Below are 19637 nucleotides of genomic sequence, written 5' to 3'. Positions count from 1 at the left end.
GGGGAGCATCACGGCGGCGGGTACCGGGTGGTCCAGTGGGAGTGGAGCTACGTCCAGACTCCATACATCATCGCCATCTGGCTACTGGTGGCCAGCGTGGCTAAGATCCGTAAGTGTGTGTGTGTGTGTGTGTGTGTGTGGAGCGGTTACTGTTGGGCTCCTGATTGAACAGTGTGATTATTTTCATTGATTATTGATCAGTTCATCGACAAACCAGCGACATGTGAGAAGTGTTTTTGATTGTGAGGCTCCGCCTGAAATCAGCCGTTCTGGAGAACAGGGGCCTGCTGTGGAAGAGGGTTTGGTCTCTGGGAGGATGTGTCCAGTGTCCCCTGTGGGGGACAGGCCTGTGTGTGTTACAGAGCACAGCCTGCCGTGGTCCTGTCCTCACCTGTCAGCAGGATGAAGACGCTGTCCTCTTACCTGTGTGGCCCTGCAGGGACACACAGGACAGGAGGCGCCTCATCTCCTCCTGGGGTTAGATGATGAGGGGATCTGTCTCACAGGGCTGCAGGTGATCTCAGACCTCTGGGTGTCATTATGTGGGTGAAGACCCTCCGTCCTTCAGGTCGTTCCTTGGAGCTTGAAGCGGGGCAGCTGGACTTGTTCAAGGACTCCAACAGCTCCAGCGGCCTGCTTCAGCTCTGTAGGTTTGTGAGGTTTCTGGTTGGCATGGAAACAGACTGAGTGACAGAGACGTGTCCTGATGAAGCAGCGACTTCAGCCTGTACACGGTTAATGATTGATGACATTAATAAAAGGTAATGATTAAATATGATGATCTGATGATCCCAGTCATCTGAATGGATCTGTCCCAGCAACACACTGTTTGCTTACAGACAGACACACAAAGACACACACACGCTGGTGAGTCACGCTGCCGGACAATAACCTGCTGTATACATGCTGCTCAGACACACACACACAGTGCGCCTGTCTGAATCCAGATGTCTGTTCACAGCAGCATGTCTGCTCAACACACACAGTGCGTCTGTCTCAGTGTGGATCCCTCCGCTGCTGGAAATAGTCCCTCTTAGAAAAGAGCAGCAGACACACAGACCCACACTGTGTGTGTGTGTTGCAGATGAATCAGTGTTGCAGTTGGTCTGGACATGCCTGAGCTTCATGTTGTCCTCCATGCTGCTGTTCTCTCCATGTGGTGTGTGGGAGGTTTTAGACTCAGAATATTTACTGTGTTCAAACTGATTCACTCAGCTGTTCAATGGCCTCTGAATGCTAATGCTAGCTTGTTAGCTTCCTGGTGTAGTTTAACTGTCCCTCCAGTTTTTCCTGATTTTGTGATCACATGAAATCAGCAATATATCGGCCCTGACAGGCTGAGGCTCCTGTCAGGCTGAGGCCCCTGACAGACTGGGGCCCCTGACAGGCTGAGGCCCCTGACAGGCTGGGGCCCCTGACTAGCTGGGGCCCCTGACAGGCTGAGGCTCCTGACAGACTGGGGCCCCTGACAGGCTGAGGCTCCTGTCAGGCTGAGGCTCCTGTAATTCAGGGGCCCCTGACAGACTGAGGCTCCTGACAGGCTGGGGCCCCTGGCAGGATGGGGCCCCTGACAGGATGGGGCTCCTGACAGGCTGAGGCTCCTGACAGACTGAGGCTCCTGTAATTCAGGGGCCCCTGACAGACTGAGGCTCCTGACAGGCTGGGGCCCCTGGCAGGATGGGGCCCCTGACAGACTGAGGCTCCTGTAATTCAGGGGCTCCTGACAGGCTGAGGCTCCTGACAGACTGAGGCTCCTGTAATTCAGGGGCTCCTGACAGGCTGGGGCCCCTGACAGGCTGAGGCTCCTGTAATTCAGGGGCCCCTGACAGGCTGAGGCTCCTGTAGTTCAGGGGCCCCTGACAGGCTGAGGCCCCTGACAGGATGGGGCCCCTGGCAGGATGGGGCCCCTGACATCCTGTGTCTGGTTGGAGCAGCAGAGCTCTCTCTAAATGAATCATGGTGGAAACAGGCGGTCCTTTGATGTTTGTTCATTGTGGTGATTTATGAGGTGCATCCCTCATGTGTGTGTCTGTGTGTCCAAGGCCACACAAACACAACGCGCACACACACAGCATCTGAAACATATGGACCAATCAGAGCAGAGAGATGATATGACTCATCACTTCTCCAGTCTCCTGACCCTGAAAGATGAATCATGACTCAGCACCGGTCAGAGCGAGCAGGTGCTGTAGAACAGGAAGAGGACTTGGAGGAGGTCTGGTTCCATTTATCTGACTGCTCCCTCTCTCCCCGCAGTGTTCCATTTCTCTCAGCGGTTCACCACTGTGGTTCCTGAGAGCTGCATGCTGATCCTGCTGGGTCTGGTTCTGGGCGGCATTGTCCTCATAGCCAATAAGAAGCAGCTGTACCAGCTGGACCCCGCCCTCTTTTTCCTCTTCCTGCTGCCGACCATTGTGGGCGACGCCGGATACTTCATGCCGGCGCGTCTCTTCTTCGACAACCTGGGCGCCATCCTGACCTACGCTGTGGTCGGGACGCTGTGGAACGCCTTCTGCACCGGCTTCTGCCTGTACGCCGCCAAGCTGCTCGGGGTCATAGGTCAGTGACGGGGTCAAAGGTCAGGGACCAGGTCAAAGGTCAGGGGCTTTGTTATTGTATCCACTGTTACCTCATTGATTGATTATTGTGTGTGTGTAGATGAGCGCGTGCAGGCCGACCTGATGGACTTCCTGTTGTTCGGCGCACTGATCTCGGCCGTGGACCCTGTGGCGGTGCTGGCGGTCTTTGAGGAGGTTCATGTTAATGAAATGCTCTTCATCATTGTGTTCGGAGAGTCGCTGCTGAACGATGCCGTCACCGTGGTGAGACACACACGCACAGCGCCTGGGGCGGGGCTCGATGCTGATTGGCGGCGGTTAGGGGGACGGAAGACAGGCAGTGACCACATTATATTTACATTATGGAGTCCTCACAACACATGTTAAACAACAGGAACACATGACACAGGAAGAGGCACACACACAGCATCCTGTTTCTGTGTTGCTACGGCAACAGAGGCTTATAATGTGGAGAATGACCTGTGTGTGTGTGTCGTTGTGTGTCAGCAGTGGAGGGTCAGTGTGTGTTTGCAGGGACGGTCAGGATGGACCACAGAGCTCCGGGTTCACTCAGTAACAGGTCAGAGATTAATCAGCTGATTAATGGAGCAGCTTTAATCCTCAGCAGCACTCTGAACTAATCCCAGAAGAAAAACAGAGCGCGTGGGAAAACTCTGGGTTTACCAGCGACTCACAGCAGCACCAGTGTTACTGCCCCATTCTGAGCTGACCAATCAGCAGCCGTTAGCAGCATGCTAGTGTTTTATGGGCTAACTCGGCTTCAGCTGTCAGAAAGACCAGAGGACCGTCAGACTGTCTACAGAGCGCCCTCTACATGACCTGTGGACAGGAAGTGGACAGGCTCTGACGCATGTCTCTGTCCTGCAGGTGTTATATAAAGTCTACATTTCCTTTGTGGAGGTCGGACCAGAAAACGTCCAGACGGCCGACTACTTCAAAGGAATCGGTGAGTCCACAGACACACACAGAGACACACAGAGACACACAGAGACACACACAGAGACACACAGAGACACACACAGAGACACACAGAGACACACACAGACACAGAGACAGACACAGACACACACAGAGACACACAGAGACACACACACACAGAGACACACACAGAGACACACACAGACACACACAGAGACACACAGAGACACACAGAGACACACACACACAGAGACACACACAGAGACACACAGAGACACACACAGAGACACACAGAGACACACACAGAGACACACAGAGACACACACACAGACACACACAGAGACAGACACAGAGACAGACACACACACACAGAGACACACACAGAAACACAGACACAGAGACACACACAGAGACACACACAGAGACACACAGAGACACACACACAGACACACACAGAGACAGACACAGAGACAGACACACACACACAGAGACACACACAGAAACACACACACAGAGACACACGCAGACACAGAGACAGACACACACACACAGAGACACACAGACACAGAGACAGACACAGAGACAGACACAGAGACACACAGACACAGAGACACACAGAGACACACAGACACAGAGACAGACACACACACACAGAGACACACACAGAAACACACACACAGAGACACACACAGAGACACACAGAGACACACAGACACAGAGACAGACACAGAGACAGACACAGAGACACACACACACAGAGACACACACAGACACACACAGAGACACACAGAGACACACAGAGACACACACACACAGAGACACACACAGAGACACACACAGACACACACAGAGACACACAGAGACACACACAGAGACACACACACAGACACACACAGAGACAGACACAGAGACAGACACAAACACACAGAGACACACACAGAAACACAGACACAGAGACACACACAGAGACACACACAGACACAGAGACAGACACACACACACAGAGACACACACAGAGACACACACAGACACAGAGACAGACACACACACACAGAGACACACACAGAAACACACACACAGAGACACACACAGAGACACACAGAGACACACAGAGACAGACACAGAGACAGACACAGAGACACACAGACACAGAGACACACAGAGACACACAGACACAGAGACAGACACACACACACAGAGACACACAGAGACACACACAGAGACACCGAGGAGAGGACAACTTCTGGAACTCACTGCTACTCCATCTGTCTCTCCCCTCCCCTCTTCCTCGCCCCCCCTCCTCTTCGTCCTCCTCCTCAGCCTCCTTCCTCATCGTCAGTATCGGGGGGACTCTGGTTGGTTTGGTCTTTGCCGTCATTCTCGGCTTCATCACTCGCTTCACAAAGAAGGTTCGGATCATTGAGCCGCTCTTCGTCTTCCTGCTGGTCTACCTGGCGTACCTGACAGCTGAGCTCTTCTCATTGTCGGCCATCTTATCGTGAGTCTGTCCACTCCCTGTGACCAGTGGCTGTTGTGTTCTTAAGTATCACAGTGTCCCTCCCGCCCCGCCCCCTGTATCCTCAGGATGACCTTCTGTGGCATCGGAGCCAATAAGTACGTGGAGGCCAACATTTCCCAGAAGTCTCGGACCACAGTGAAATACACAATGAAGACCCTAGCCAGCATTGCAGAGACCATCATCTTCATTTTCCTGGGGATTTCTGCTGTGGACAAGTCCAAATGGGCCTGGGACACAGGCCTGGTGTCCTGCACCCTCGTCTTCATCTTTGTCTTCAGAGCTATGGGTCAGTGTAACCCCCCCCCCCCACTTTGGTATGATGCCCCCTGCTCACAGAGGTCCGACTCTTTGTCTGCTGCTCTCCAGGTGTGATCGGTCAGACCTGGGTCCTGAACCGCTTCCGGCTGATTCCACTGGAGAAGATCGACCAGGTAGTGATGTCATACGGTGGTCTGCGGGGAGCAGTAGCATTTGCTTTGGTGGTGCTTCTGGATGGTGAGCAGGTCAAAGCGAAGGACTACTTTGTCGCCACGACGATTGTGGTCGTCTTCTTCACCGTCATGTTCCAGGTAGGAGGTGTTCACGAGCTGCTCCTTGAAGCGGGTGAAGGACAGACAGGAAGTGACATCAGCCACTTAAATGTGACCTTGTCGTCTTCATCAGGGTCTGACCATCAAACCGCTGGTGAAGTGGCTCAAAGTCCCTCGATCCACCAACAGGAAGCCCACCATCAATGAGGAGATCCACGAGAGGGTGACCAGCCTTCTTCTACTGTACTGCTGTAGACTGCTGTAGACTATATGACACAGTCTGACCGCGAGTCTGTGTGTGTCTGTGTGTGTCTGTGTCTGTGTCTGTGTGTCTGTGTGTGTGTGTGTGTGTGTCTGTGTGTGTGTGTCTGTGTGTGTCTGTGTGTGTGTGTCTGTGTGTGTGTGTCGTGTGTGTGTCTGTGTGTGTCTCCATGTGTCTGTGTGTGTCTGTGTGTGTGTGTCTGTGTCTGTGTCTCCATGTGTCTGTGTGTGCGTCCATGTGTCTGTGTGTGTCTGTGTGTCCGTGTGTGTGTCTCCATGTGTGTGTCTGTGTGTATGTTTGTGTGTGTGTGTTTGTGTGTGTGTGTGTTAGGCCTTTGACCACATCCTGACTGCAGTGGAGGACATTGCAGGACTGCAGGGGTATCACCACTGGAGGGACAAGTGAGTCCTTCTGATGTCACCATGCCACAACAACAACATACATACCCTTACACCTGTGTGTGTCTGTGTGTGTCTCTGGTTGTGTGTGTGTCTCTGTGTGTGTGTGTGTCTCTGGTTGTGTGTCTCTGTGTGTGTCTGTGTGTGTCTCTGGTTGTGTGTCTGTGTGTGTCTCTGATTGTGTGTCTGTGTGTGTCTCTGGTTGTGTGTGTGTCTCTGTGTGTGTGTGTGTCTCTGGTTGTGTGTCTCTGTGTGTGTCTGTGTGTGTCTCTGGTTGTGTGTGTGTCTCTGGTTGTGTGTCTCTGTGTGTGTCTCTGTGTGTGTCTGTGTGTGTCTCTGGTTGTGTGTCTGTGTGTGTCTCTGATTGTGTGTCTGTGTGTGTCTCTGGTTGTGTGTGTGTCTCTGTGTGTGTGTGTGTCTCTGGTTGTGTGTCTCTGTGTGTGTCTGTGTGTGTCTCTGGTTGTGTGTGTGTCTCTGGTTGTGTGTCTGTCTGTGTGTGTCTCTGGTTGTGTGTGTCCAGGTGGGAGCAGTTTGATAAGAACTACCTGAGTAAGCTGCTGCTCAGGAAGTCTGTGTACAGGAAGAGCGAGCTGTGGGAGGCCTATCAGAAGATCAACATCAGGGACGCCATCAGTGTCATCGACCAGGTACTGGGGGGGGTGAGGGGGATGATGGGAACATCAGGGACGCCATCAGTGTCATCGACCAGGTACTGGGGGGGTGTGGGGGATGATGGGAGATGTAGGCAGGAGTTTGTCTTCTACTTCACCTGGAGCAGAGAGGTGTTGTCTCCCTGTCACGCTGCCTCTATTCCTCAGTGGACCTCATGTTAGCTCTCATCATCATCACTGCGAACACCAGAGGGCGCTGTGACTGAACGGATGTGGTTGGATGGAGGTGCTGAGGGCACACCTCACCTTTACCTGAGCTGTGTGTGTTTGTGCGCAGGGCGGCAACGTCCTGACGTCAGCCAGACTGTCTCTGCCCTCGATGGCCAGCAGAGCGTCCTTTCCTGAAGTCACCAATGTCACCAACTACCTGTGAGTCACATGACCACCAGCCTCCAATCACAGACAGTGCAGGATGTTCTGAGCCTGTGTGTGTGTTCCAGGCGAGAGAATGGCAGCGGGGTGTGTCTGGACCTGCAGGTCATCGATAATGTCCCTGGAGCCAAAGTGGAGGAGGACATGGAGACACACCACGTCCTCGCCGGAAACCTCTACAAACCCCGCAGACGGGTACGACCCACTGCAGGTTCCACAGGTCCCAAAAGAGTGTGTGTTCTGATGTGTGTGTGTGTGTGTTCAGTACCAGTCCCACTACAGCCGACACTTCATGCCTCTGGGGGAGCAGGAGCGTCAGGACCGCGAGGTGTTCCAGAGGAACATGAGGAGCCGCATGGAGACCTTCAAGTCCACCCGACACAAGCGGCACAAGAAGGAGCGCAGCCTGAAGAAGGTCAGGAGGACACACACAGACACACACAGACACACACACAGACACACACAGACACACACACAGACACACACAGACACACACACAGACACACACAGACAGACAGACAGACACACACAGACACACACACAGACACACACACAGACACACACAGACAGACACACACCGACACACACAGACAACACACACAGACACACAGACACACACACAGACACACACAGACACACACACAGACACACACAGACACACACACACACAGACACACACACAGACAACACACACACACACAGACAACACACAGACACACACACAGACACACACAGACAGACACACACCGACACACACAGACAACACACACAGACACACAGACACACACACAGACACACACAGACACACACACACACACACACAGACAACACAGACACACACAGACACACACACACACACACACACAGACAACACACACACACACAGACAACACACAGACACACACACAGACACAGACACACACAGACACACACACAGACAACACACAGACACACACACAGACACAGACACACACAGACACACACAGACACACACACAGACAACAAACACACACACACACACACACACACCACGGACACACACACACACACAGACAACACACACACACACACAGACACACACACACACCGTGGACACACACACAGACAACACACAGACACACACACACCGCGGACACACACACACACAGACAACACACACACACACACACACAGACAACACACACCGCTGACACACACACACAGACACACACATGGAGACACACACATGGACACACACACACACAGACAACACACAGACACACACACCGCTGACACACACACAGACACACACACACACACACCGCTGACACGCACACAGACACACACACCGCTGACACACACACAGACACACACACACCGCTGACACGCACACAGACAACACACACACACACACACCGCTGACACACACACAGACACACACACACACACACCGCTGACACACACACCCTCCGACACAATACAACAATCCCCTGAATGGAGACTGGTCCTAAGCTGGATGTAGCCTGGTGCTACTCTGGTCTGGACTTGTTTTAACCAGCTGCATTTAGACCAGGTTAGACTGGTTTTTAGTGGTTTTTCTGGTTCTGGTTCTGGGTTTTGTGTTTTGCAGCAGGGTGAATCTGTGACGGTCAGACGCCCCCTGCTGGTGATTTGTGCGGATGTTTCTTCCAGAATGCACAGGTTTAATAATCGCATAGAAGAAAAGAGGGTGCACACAGACCAGACCAGGACATTTTAGACCAGGACATTTTAGACCAGGACATTTTAGACCTTTATGAAAATGCTCCAACATCCCTAACATCGGTTTTTAATATTACAAACTTTATTATGTCCTGCTTTTTACAGCGACGAGGATCTGACGCCAAAGAGGAGGGCGGTGACAAACCCAGGCGCAACGTCAGCTGGCAGGACAAAGGTAACAGCAGGAGGGCCGCAGGTCCATCATCTGATAACCCTGATCAGTGATCCATTCACACAGACGTCCTCACACTTCAGTCCTGTACAGCCACTTAGCTTAGCTTAGCTTAGCTTAGCTTAGCTCAGCCTGTGTGTGTGTGTGCTCAGATCCCGTGGTGGTTCCTGTGGAGTCGGAGGAGGAAAAGGCCGAGCACTCAGAAGCAGAGAAGGACGAAGATGTCGGCATCACCTTTGTTGCTCGCAAAGCCGAGACACCGAAAGAACGCCCCAAATCAGGTGAAACAGGGAGACTGCTCCGTTGCCATGGAGACAATCCTCAACCATAAATACTGTAAGAGCTATAAATCCGGCCTGCAGGGGGCAGCGTGTGTCTAATCCTTTACTCCTTCAGTCCCTGCAGCTCTTGATGGTGGACAGAGCCCCCCGGCCGCCCACCCCTCACCCACCTGTGGAGACAGCCATTTGCCATGGAAGGGCGGCGTAGGCTCTCCACCACCATGCGTGTCCGTGGAGGCCACAAAGATCATCCCGGTGGACCTTCAGCAGGCCTGGAACCAGAGCATCTCCTCCCTGGAGAGCATGTCGTCCCCCCCTGCCCCTGCTGAACCCGTCCATCCACGCGTCAGCGCCCTCTCCAGGCTGGGAGCGCCCCGCCCAGCATCTTACACGCCACCAGGCAGCGTGGTGGGCAGCACCTCCTCCATCGGAGCTCAGCTGTCCCAGGGCTCCTTCTGCTTTCCAGAGAAGACAGAGAAGGAGGAGGAGGAGGAAGAAGAAGGAGGCGTGTTGCAGGAGATGCAACCTCTCATGTCATCTCTGAGGCCGCCCGGGTCCCTGCCACCTCCGCCGCCGCCTCCCGGCCCCAGCTCCCAGAGGAGGAGGAATCCCTGTGTGTACCTGAGAAGCCTGGTGGCAGCACCCCCTCCTGGCGGCGGTGAGCCACAGAGCCGAGGACCCACCCAGCTGTAGGAGCATCCACCAGTCAGCAGCTTCAGGGTGCACACACACCATCCGTCCAGTGACTGTTCATGAAGTTAGCACACACCTCTACGGAGGTTAGAGGTCACCTGATCGTCCAATCACTGCTGCTCTGACATCACCAGCCGACACAGCAACTTTCACGTTAAAGGTACAGACGTCATTTTATTATCAAGTTCAGAACCAGAGAACCTCCTGTCCAACAGGGGGCGCCCTGCAGACAGAGTGAATGGAGCCCGAACAAAAGCTTCATGGATTTAAAGCAATAATTCTGCACATAGTTCATGTTTTTAGATTTTTACATCTTTTCTAATAAATAAAATCCTCATTCTATAACTAGAACTATATATATATATATATATATATATATATATATATATATATATATATATATATATATATATATATGATTGGAGCAGCAGCAGAGCCCCTATAGAGAGTGAGGACTCCTGGAGGGAGGACCTCCTGTCCCATCAGTCCTAATCTGAGCTGACCAATCAGCAGCTGTTAGCAGCTGTTAGCTAGTGTTTGATGGACATCAGTCTGTTTACATTCAGCTCTGATACATGATCAATACTGGATCTGACTGACCTCTGATGACATCACTGATCACTGATCAGTCAGACTGTCTGCAGAGCGCCCTCTACAGGAGCTGTGGACAGGAAGTGTCTCTGTTGATACTTTCTCACTTCCTGTATGTGACCTTCGCACTCATTGGTTCCCTCTGATGATGTAACTGTCATTTTTACCGGATATATGGGACTACTTTCTTCGGGGGATGGATCCTGGTTAGCTGCTGTAGCGCCCCCTGTCTGTACACACCTGTACCTGCTGGACCATCCAGTACTAAGAGGCTGTAACCCCTCTTTGCAGCCTGAGCTCTCATATTTAATAGTTCATCATTTTACCGTCCTGCTTGTACTGATCATAAAGAGCTGCTGCCTGCAGGGGGCGCTGCTGCACAGAGGGGTTAGCCCTGAGCTTCAGTTAGCTCATGGTAAAGCTGTATTTTGTAACGCTGCAGAGTTTATTTTCAATGACCAAAGTATGTAAAACAAAGAGCATTTCTAGGACGTGTGTCCATCTGCCTTCCTCTGTCTGTCCTCCAGCAGGATGTGTGTCTGTAGTCTTCTCTTGTTTTGCCAAAGAATGTTTTTAGCCTTAAGTCAGAGCTGCTTTCACTCAGCCTGGTCACACAGCTGCAGCCGCTGCACACACACGCCGCCATGCCAGCGTCCATCTGTGCGTGTGTTTAATTTAAAACCAGGGGCATCCGTCAGCCACGTGGACGCAGCAGGAGAATGTGTCTCTGCAGCAGCTGCTGTGTGTGTCTGTGCTGTGTGTTGTCGCCTCATTGTGCAGCAGTGGAAACATGCTTGTAGGAAGGCCCTCTGTACCTGACGACAGGTGGAGGAGCTGCTCCGCCTGCGATCATAAGATGTGGTCTTTGTGTCACATGTCTGTCGGCTTCAATAAATGTGTGTTTCTGAAGCGCCTGTGTTTATTTACTGCTGGGACATTAACCCATCACATTCATCATCACAGTGGACATTCCCTGCCTGTCGCAGTGCATGCTGGGAAGTCTGTGTCACTGAACACAGCATGGTAATCAATAGTATCAACGTCATGGTCAGCTGCGGTAATCATTGACAATAAATAAACATGATGATTTTACCAGACACAGACCTGATCTGTGACCACAGGGGGCGCTGCTGAGCGGTCCCGCCGGTACTCAGAGTAAACCAACACAGCAGCGGGTGTAGCTAACAGGTGTAGCTAACAGGTGTAGCAGGCGGAGACCGGACAGCTCATCCACTAGGACCGAACCGAAGGCTCCTCCCGCCGACCGAGGACTCCTCCAAACTGCGGTAAGTGTCCACACACTCTGCGGGCTGTGGCTCTTCCTTCGCTCCGGCCGTTAGCCGTTAGCTGTTAGCCGTTAGCTGTTAGCCCGGTGGGCGGCAGGTGGAGCTAGTTCTCGCAGCGTGTTAGGCTCGTTATGGACGGCTCGGCTGTGTTCTGACTGTGATGACGTTGTTAAGGTGTCTGTGTCCACATCATCATCATTACACTCATTTTAAGTGTGTGGGGTCACTGGGCTCATTAAGTTTGCTTAGCCACATTATAGGGTTAATTGTGTGTACATGGAAAGTTCGATAGGTTTGTAGTTCAGATGTAGTACTGAAGGGGGCGCTGTGTATACATCTGTATATGGTCCAAAGCAGACAGCTGATCTGTGAGGTGGATCCATGCTCCAGCAGTGAGGAGGAGGATTAGAAACCAGCCCTGGGTGGTGTAGAGCCAGCAGCAGGGGGTCCATGCAGGGGGTCCATGCAGGAGGGTTGGAAGGTCCCCTCACAGCCTCTTAGAGCTGCCTCCAGCCTCAGGACTGTGCTGGGCCCATGACACTCCCACAGAGCCTGCCTTTATGGTGAAGACAAGACTCTGTGTGGAGGACTAGAAGCTGATCCAGCAGACCACCACACAGGCTGCTGCTGGACGGCTTCTGGACCAGAGACACCCACAGCTCTGATCCCACCTCTGGATGGACGACACTGACTCACTGAACCATCTAGTGGCTCAAAGCTTCCTCACACCCTGTCAGGGTCATAATAGTTGTGCGTGGCAGTGTTGTGGGTCTGACTGACACTTTTGTATCCCAGAGCTGTAACTTTCAAGTCCTCCATAGTAGGCTTGTGCAAAATCGTATCGTGTGCAATTAATCGTCAGAAAAACTGTAATCGATTAATATTTGCCACTTATCGATTACGGCGATTAGTGCCTCGTCATGATGACGCATTTTTGTGTGCGGCGTAGTCTCACCATCACCCGCGCACATGTGAGCCCACAATAACAATAATGGTGGAAGGCAGCGGTGTTCAGTTAGATGATGCGGAGCAGCACGTTCCTAACATAAGTTCAACGTCTGTCACCATAAGCCGGAGCACGAAGAAAGCCGAAGAAAGCGCAGCGAGGCCACAACACTACACTACAGCTGTATATAGTGCCGCGACATGCATTAGGTGAAGCGTGGAGCGTTGGTTGTTGCTATAGTAACTGAATATTTGCTTGTATCAAATGAATGAACTCCGATCTTTATTTACGGACTCCACAGCAAGATAGGAAACATTACAACAGCGAAGTCTACTCCAGCAGATATTGAAAGAATTCCACTCAGCTGAGAATCCGCGATACGTTTAGTCATCGTGCTGCTTACGACCAAACGAAGCGCTGGAAGAACGTAACGTAGGTTGATTTGCACAGACACACATCTGCTGCTGTTACAGTCTGAGTGAAAACATGCACTAGTGTGGGACATATTCCAGTCACAGGTTCATTTGCACAGACACATTTTTAACTTGAAATAATCACTGATGATGACTTTTCTGAACTTTGTTTGTCTATTTGTCTGTTTAATTTTAATGTTGACATGCTTTGTGACCTTAAGATAAAAACATTTGAAGTTACTTTAAATGTTTGCTTCATTATTATTTTGAAGCAGTTTGTGCCTCAATATTATCAATACATATTTCCATGGCTGGTTGGTGCCTAATCACCAGCTTAGCCTGTTAGAATGAAGTAGTTAACTTGACTGATGATTTGTCGGTATCATGCTAGAACACTGTGCCAATTTAGAGTCAAAAACATGTAAGTGCAACTGTCATCAATTAATCGTCAAATTAATCGTTATCGGCTAAATGCCACAATTAATCGTGATTAATTTTTTTGCCAATATCGCCCAACCCTACTCCATAGTCCTCCATAAAACTGTGGGATGTGATTCACATGGTTCCCTGCAGCTTCCCTGCAGCGCTGTAATTCTGTCAGTCCTGTAGCAGCAGGTCCTGAAGTGTGCAGCGAGCTGTCCTGACTGTTCACTCACTGAGGCTGTGAGCTCAGTGCATACAGCAATATGTACATAAACCTTGTCTGCTAAAAACATTAGATCACCGGCCAGGTCAGCAGCAAACACTTCACACAAGTAGAGTGCTGCTTTCTGTCATCTTCTTCTTCTGTGGTGTTTTCTGTCATGTCAGTGTCAGAGTGGAGACACATGCAGGTGTCACGTAAACCTGCAGGATAACACCACTTTCACATTATGATAACTAGTTTAAAAAGTTTGGTGTTGATAAGGTGATCCTTTATGAGATGGCTGTTTAGTTCAATAACATCTGATTGCTCTCAGCTGTGGGCACAGTATTGATGTCCTTGATTGTTCAGTCCCTATTTACTCCAGCAGGGGGCAGGCTGTCTTTGAATATGCAGGTATGTGTGGCTGGTTCTGCTCAGTGAGATCACACGTGGTGTGCTTGGTTCTGTCTGTCGGTCCTGGATTTACAGAGAGCTCTGCGGCTCTGCTGACTCTCAGCCTCAGAGGGAATGGAACCCACCTGCTCTGACACATCTGCTCTGACCCTCAGCTGTTGTTTCTTGCTCAGAGTTGATCCTCTGAATCACGGCCTCGCCCGGATCAGCCTCAGTGAGCGCACATACCTCAGCAGTCTGCTGTCGGGCTCTACGGGCAGGACGTTCTTCAGACAGCGAGGTACCAAGCAGCCTGCGTGAGGAAAGCAGTGATTGGCCGTCTTGAGCCTGGCAGCAGCAAGGTTCACATGATGTGTTCAAGAACAGTCAGAGAGTCTGATGTTCTTGTTGGTTCAGCTGTTTGTTCAGTCACAGATGTGTTGTGTATGCAGCGTCATGGTGCGTAGTCACAGAGAGGTTTTCAGGCTGTGGGCTTGAATCAGCCAATCGGAGCTCAGACTGTCCTGCTGCTCGGGCTTTGTGGGGTGTTCCTGGTCTGCAGTAAAAGGTTATATACAGCACATTTTACAGTCAAAAATGTCTTTAAGTGAAACTCCACCCTGAGCAAGCAGGCGGCGTCAGGAAGAACTGTTTATTCGGTTTGATACCTTGTTGAAGTTACTTATCCTAGCACTTAAGAAACCTTTATTAGTCCCACAATGGGGAAATTGCATACGTTTGCACTACGTAGATGAATGAAGGAGGGAGCGGTGGAGAACCGACAGAGTCGTTGGCAGCCAAGGCTTATTGATGCACCTGGGAAGTGGAGGCTGCTGGTTCTGAAGAAACTACTGCTGGTTCTGATAGAAAGGTGTCTGGACACACAGAGCATCACAGTTTGTTGTGTCCATGGAACTTACAAGACTCGGAGGATCTGCAGCTGGCATCCTGGTGCCAGATACACACCTTCAGGGGTCTAGTGGCCTCCATAGCTCATGGCTGTGTTCAGTGTTAGGCAGGTGCTCATAATGAAATGCCTGATCTGGGTATGCTGTCGGTTAAACTGAACCCCGAGTTACATAACAGCTCCTTCCAGTTTGTTAAACTGTCCTCTGTAATCTGTCCCCTGAGGGGGGCTCTGGGGGTCCTTGTCTTTCTTTGGAGAGGGTGGCCGGCCAAGAATGAATCTATTCTGTTAGGGCTTAACTGCGGGTCGGGCTGGCTCCTCATTGGCTCCTGGTAAATTGTTCTCCGAGGTGGAAAACCTGCTCACATTCCTCTGCCATGAGCTGTGCTGTCAGTCAGAGCTGTGCCTGTCAGTCCGGGCTCTGGGCAGTCCTGACCCACTCATTAGACAGACGGGCCCACCAACAGGATGATCCCTGCCTGTCCTCACACACAGGACCCAACAGGCTGTGGTGTTACGACACACATATCAAGCCCTGCTCTGTCCATGACTGACTGTACAGAAACCTTCATACATGTAGGCTACAAATGTCTGACAGAGCGCCTGCCTGCTCGGTTAGAAACCAGTGGTTAGTGTTGTTGTGTACTTCAGTGACTTAAATTCACACTTATTATATAAGAAGTGGTGAGGTAAGATAATCCTTTATCAGTCCCACAGAGGGGAAATTGCAATTATAGCCACTCTGACAGCACTTAGCTAGCGATAAGCTGAGCTTAGCTTAGCCAGCTAGCTGCTTGAACCTGCATTACAGTTAAGCTGTACTCAGTGTAATATCAGCTAATAAAGTAATTAGCAAGTGATGAGCTAGCGTCCATGTGACCAACAGTAAACACTAGGGGTGGGACGGTTCAGGAAAAAATCTGAACCGTTCGCTACACGTGTTCTGTTCGGGGTGCGTGTTCTGTTCGGGGTGCGTGTTCTGTTCGGTTCTGGACATGTGCATCAAGTAATGCAGGTGTTTTACCACAGCATGGAGACGAGTGTTGGTAACTTGGCGTCTCTCTCGCTACATTTATCGGCTTTCCAAACTGTTTTTAATCTAAAGCTACTGGTGACTCTCTGGTGACGTTTGGAGCCTGACGTGAAATCATTCTGCGGTCAGCTTCTGTCCTCGACAAGCAGCGGCCGTGAGCTCCTCCCCGCCTCAAAACACTCACAGCCGGTCAGTCTGTAGCTTCAGGCAGCAGGTTCAGCTGCAGCAGAGCAGAGACCCACAGCACTCTGCGTCAGACCATGTGCAAAGCTGCCGCTGGGCCCGTCAGTGCTCACAGAGCGGGATGTTACAGCATATTTCAATGGCAAAAATCAAATAAAAACACAGACCGTTAGCTTAGCCTAGTGTAGTCATAGAGTTCAGTCTATCCAACTAGCATGTCGTTCTCTGTCTGACGGTGGGAGTGTCTGTGTGTGTGTCTGTGTGTGTACGTGCATCAGGCCTCTGTGCACAGACAGCAGCGGTGAATTGTAAACGCACAACCACACAGACAGAAATGACACGCTGCAGATAAGATGAATAACATGAGCTGTTCAGTTTGTTTAATACAGAGCCAGGTGCAGACCTGTTCTATAGGAAAGGTTCTTTAATGTCTTCTGTTAGGATCTGCTGCTATATAGAAATGAAAAAGAAACGACCTGACCTGATGTAATGATGGAAACACTGAGCTGACTCTTAAACATGCTGAATGTTGGATAAACAGGATATAGTGTGTGTTTTATGCTCATCTGGTGTTTCCAGTGTTAAAAGTAGAAAAAACCTCAACATTGTGAACCGAACTGAACCGAACACCGTGACCTCAGAACCGTGACCTCAGAACCGTGATACGAACCGAAGCGTGGATTTAGTGAACGCTCCACCCCTAGTAACCACTGAGGATCACTTGCTCCACAGATGGATGAATCTCTTTGAGGTCTCTCTATATATTCTGCCGGCAGGTTAGTGTGTGGACTCTGTGCAGCCCTCAGGGAGCACTGGCAGGCACATGAAAGCTCTGGATCCACTCCACAGAGGCCTCTTCAAGGCCGAGCGAGGAGAGGTCCAGGTGGCCATTTTACTGCAGGGCAGGGCCTGGGTGGGGGGAGAGAGCCTGATGAGGACTTCATCACCAACCATGTCTGTCAGGTCACAGTCAGATGGTGTGTTTCCTCAGCAGTGTCACAGGAGGAGATGATGGTGGCAGCACATGAACCAGCTCCCTTCATCAACCACTAAAAGCCAAAATGCCTCGTCTGGTACTAGGCCTGTCACCATAACAGATTTTGCTGGGCGATTAATGCCAAGAGAAATTATTGAGATAATCGATAACACTGTCGTTTTGAGACCATGTTCAACTAATATAATAACGACATATAATGCAAACACCCTTTAAAGATCAATGAACTTTAATTAATCTAAAGAACATTTAACACTTAAAGGCCCTGATCATCAACACTATTATTATTATTATTAATATTAATGTTGGTATTTTTATTATGAGCAGTGGTAGGCCTGTTACCATGGCTCAGCACAGTCTATGGAGTGAAGTCAAACCAACCAGCACGTCATGAGCAACAGAGCCGAACAACACCACTCTACCTGCTGCTGGGAGTGGGCTCTCCTGTATGTGTGTGTGTGTGTGTGTGTGCGCATCAGGCCGCTGCAGACAGCTGCAGTGAATTTTAAAAACGCCACCATGTGGACAGAAACACATAAATAAACTGACAGAGATGGCACCAGAGGACTGGACAAGAGGACTAATGGTGGCGCTGCAGCGAGTGCTGCCAGTGAGAAGGAAGAACTTCACTCGTACAACACGGACTCTCTCTGAGAGCAGGTTGTGTGTAAGCATGTGTAGTGTCGTGGTGAATTGTGTGGAAGTGTTGAACCGGAGTTCTGCAGCTTCACAGCTCTCCCTGCAGCGCTGTGACGCACCGTGGCGACGCAGACAGCGAGCTGACAGAGGTCTGCTCAGAACATCCCGTAAACGGCACACAATGAGTTAAAAAATAAGAACCACCTGTTGATTTGACACATTTTAAGACAGAGAGAGAGAGAGAGGAAAACAAACGAGCGTGCAAATGTAATTTAACACTTCTAAGACAGGCAGAGGAACTGAGGATCTTTGTTAACACACACGCTGCTGCCAGCAGCCGCAGATCATGAGCTGCTGCTGCGAGCTGCGTGGATCAGTCTCAGTAATAAAGAGTTAACGTTGAGTAGCTCCGTGTCTGGCCTCTGATTGGCTGGTTCTCACATTCCTGTTACAGTCAACACACAACGTGCTGCAGTCAGTTTCCTGGCTCTGTGCTTGCTCTGTGAGTGGATGTGACTCAGTCATCGGGTGATGTCGGTAACCACAGGAACGTCACAGCATGGATCCAGTTTATCGTTCATTACATATTGGAATCAGAGGCCGCCTCACTTCCTGTCTGCAGAACATGTACATGGCTGAAATAACACAGCGGCCTGAGGAGTTGGTGGATGCTTTTTTCAGAGCTCGTTCTCTGCAGATCTTATAGATTAACAGCCCGTCTAATGCTCAATAATCCAAACTAATCCCAGTAACTCGATCATCTTTCTGGATCTGAGCCGTCTCCACCTGTTTGACTGGATAATCTGTGGACTGACTGTTTTTATATGTCTGTGTGCTGCAGTGATGGTGCAGACAGACAGGAGGGGTCAGCTGCTGTGTTGACTGTGTGTGCTTCAAATATACACACACTGTGTGTGAGTGTGTGTCAGCTCACGGCTGCCGGAGTGTGTTCATGCTGCTCAGGTGACTGAAGGTTCAGGGAATTCATCTCAAAGCAGAGCATCCCTGTGAAGCTGAGCACAGCTGTGTCCTACACACACACACACAGACACACACACACACACACACACACACACAGACACACACACACACGGCCTCTCATCACTGAGCTGGTTCTTATTCATTCGGTGTGACTTCCCCTGGGATCCTTAAAGCCCCTGTGAGGTCAAAGGACACTGATGTTAGGAGGACCACCTGCCACCTCCCATTAGCACAGACAGCAGTGACCCTCCTACAGGAGCAGGTCTGCTTCCTGGGTAAATCCAGCAGTTAACCCGTCTCGAGAGTAACCAGACAGACAGTATTAACATGTTCTCATATAGTACTTGTTAATATGTTTGACATATTGTCCTAATCAGTTGCCATGGTGACTGCATCAGAGCGAGACGGCGTGTCTCCTGCAGGCCGTGGAGTGTTACGAGTGTGTGAGGATGTTATAAGGCTGATCAGGGAATAATCTGACCTGAGGACAAATCTAAGCTGAGCTTTGCAG

The 19637-nt window shown here is 50.8% G+C and overlaps 1 protein-coding gene across 1 annotated transcript in view; it reads left to right on the top strand.

The window, feature by feature from the left end:
* Positions 1-10376, top strand: part of slc9a5 (solute carrier family 9 member A5) — a 10670-nt gene extending 294 nt beyond the window's left edge. The window contains exons 1-16 of the mRNA XM_028401159.1: positions 1-109; positions 2257-2559; positions 2659-2822; positions 3447-3525; positions 4818-4995; positions 5082-5302; positions 5383-5585; positions 5680-5769; positions 6139-6209; positions 6727-6853; positions 7155-7246; positions 7318-7444; positions 7515-7664; positions 9095-9164; positions 9314-9442; positions 9558-10376. The exon at positions 1-109 is cut by the window's left edge and continues 294 nt beyond it. Coding sequence (XP_028256960.1) covers positions 1-109; positions 2257-2559; positions 2659-2822; positions 3447-3525; positions 4818-4995; positions 5082-5302; positions 5383-5585; positions 5680-5769; positions 6139-6209; positions 6727-6853; positions 7155-7246; positions 7318-7444; positions 7515-7664; positions 9095-9164; positions 9314-9442; positions 9558-10135 — 2691 coding nt within the window. The 3' untranslated portion in view covers positions 10136-10376. The remainder of the gene's footprint in view (positions 110-2256; positions 2560-2658; positions 2823-3446; positions 3526-4817; positions 4996-5081; positions 5303-5382; positions 5586-5679; positions 5770-6138; positions 6210-6726; positions 6854-7154; positions 7247-7317; positions 7445-7514; positions 7665-9094; positions 9165-9313; positions 9443-9557) is intronic.
* Positions 10377-19637: the final 9261 nt, after the last annotated feature.

This window comes from Parambassis ranga, chromosome 3 (assembly GCF_900634625.1).
Source record: "Parambassis ranga chromosome 3, fParRan2.1, whole genome shotgun sequence".
Classification (NCBI taxonomy): Eukaryota; Metazoa; Chordata; class Actinopteri; family Ambassidae; genus Parambassis; species Parambassis ranga.
Note: the sequence above shows the minus strand (reverse complement) of the source record. Positions and strands in the feature narration are given on the sequence as shown.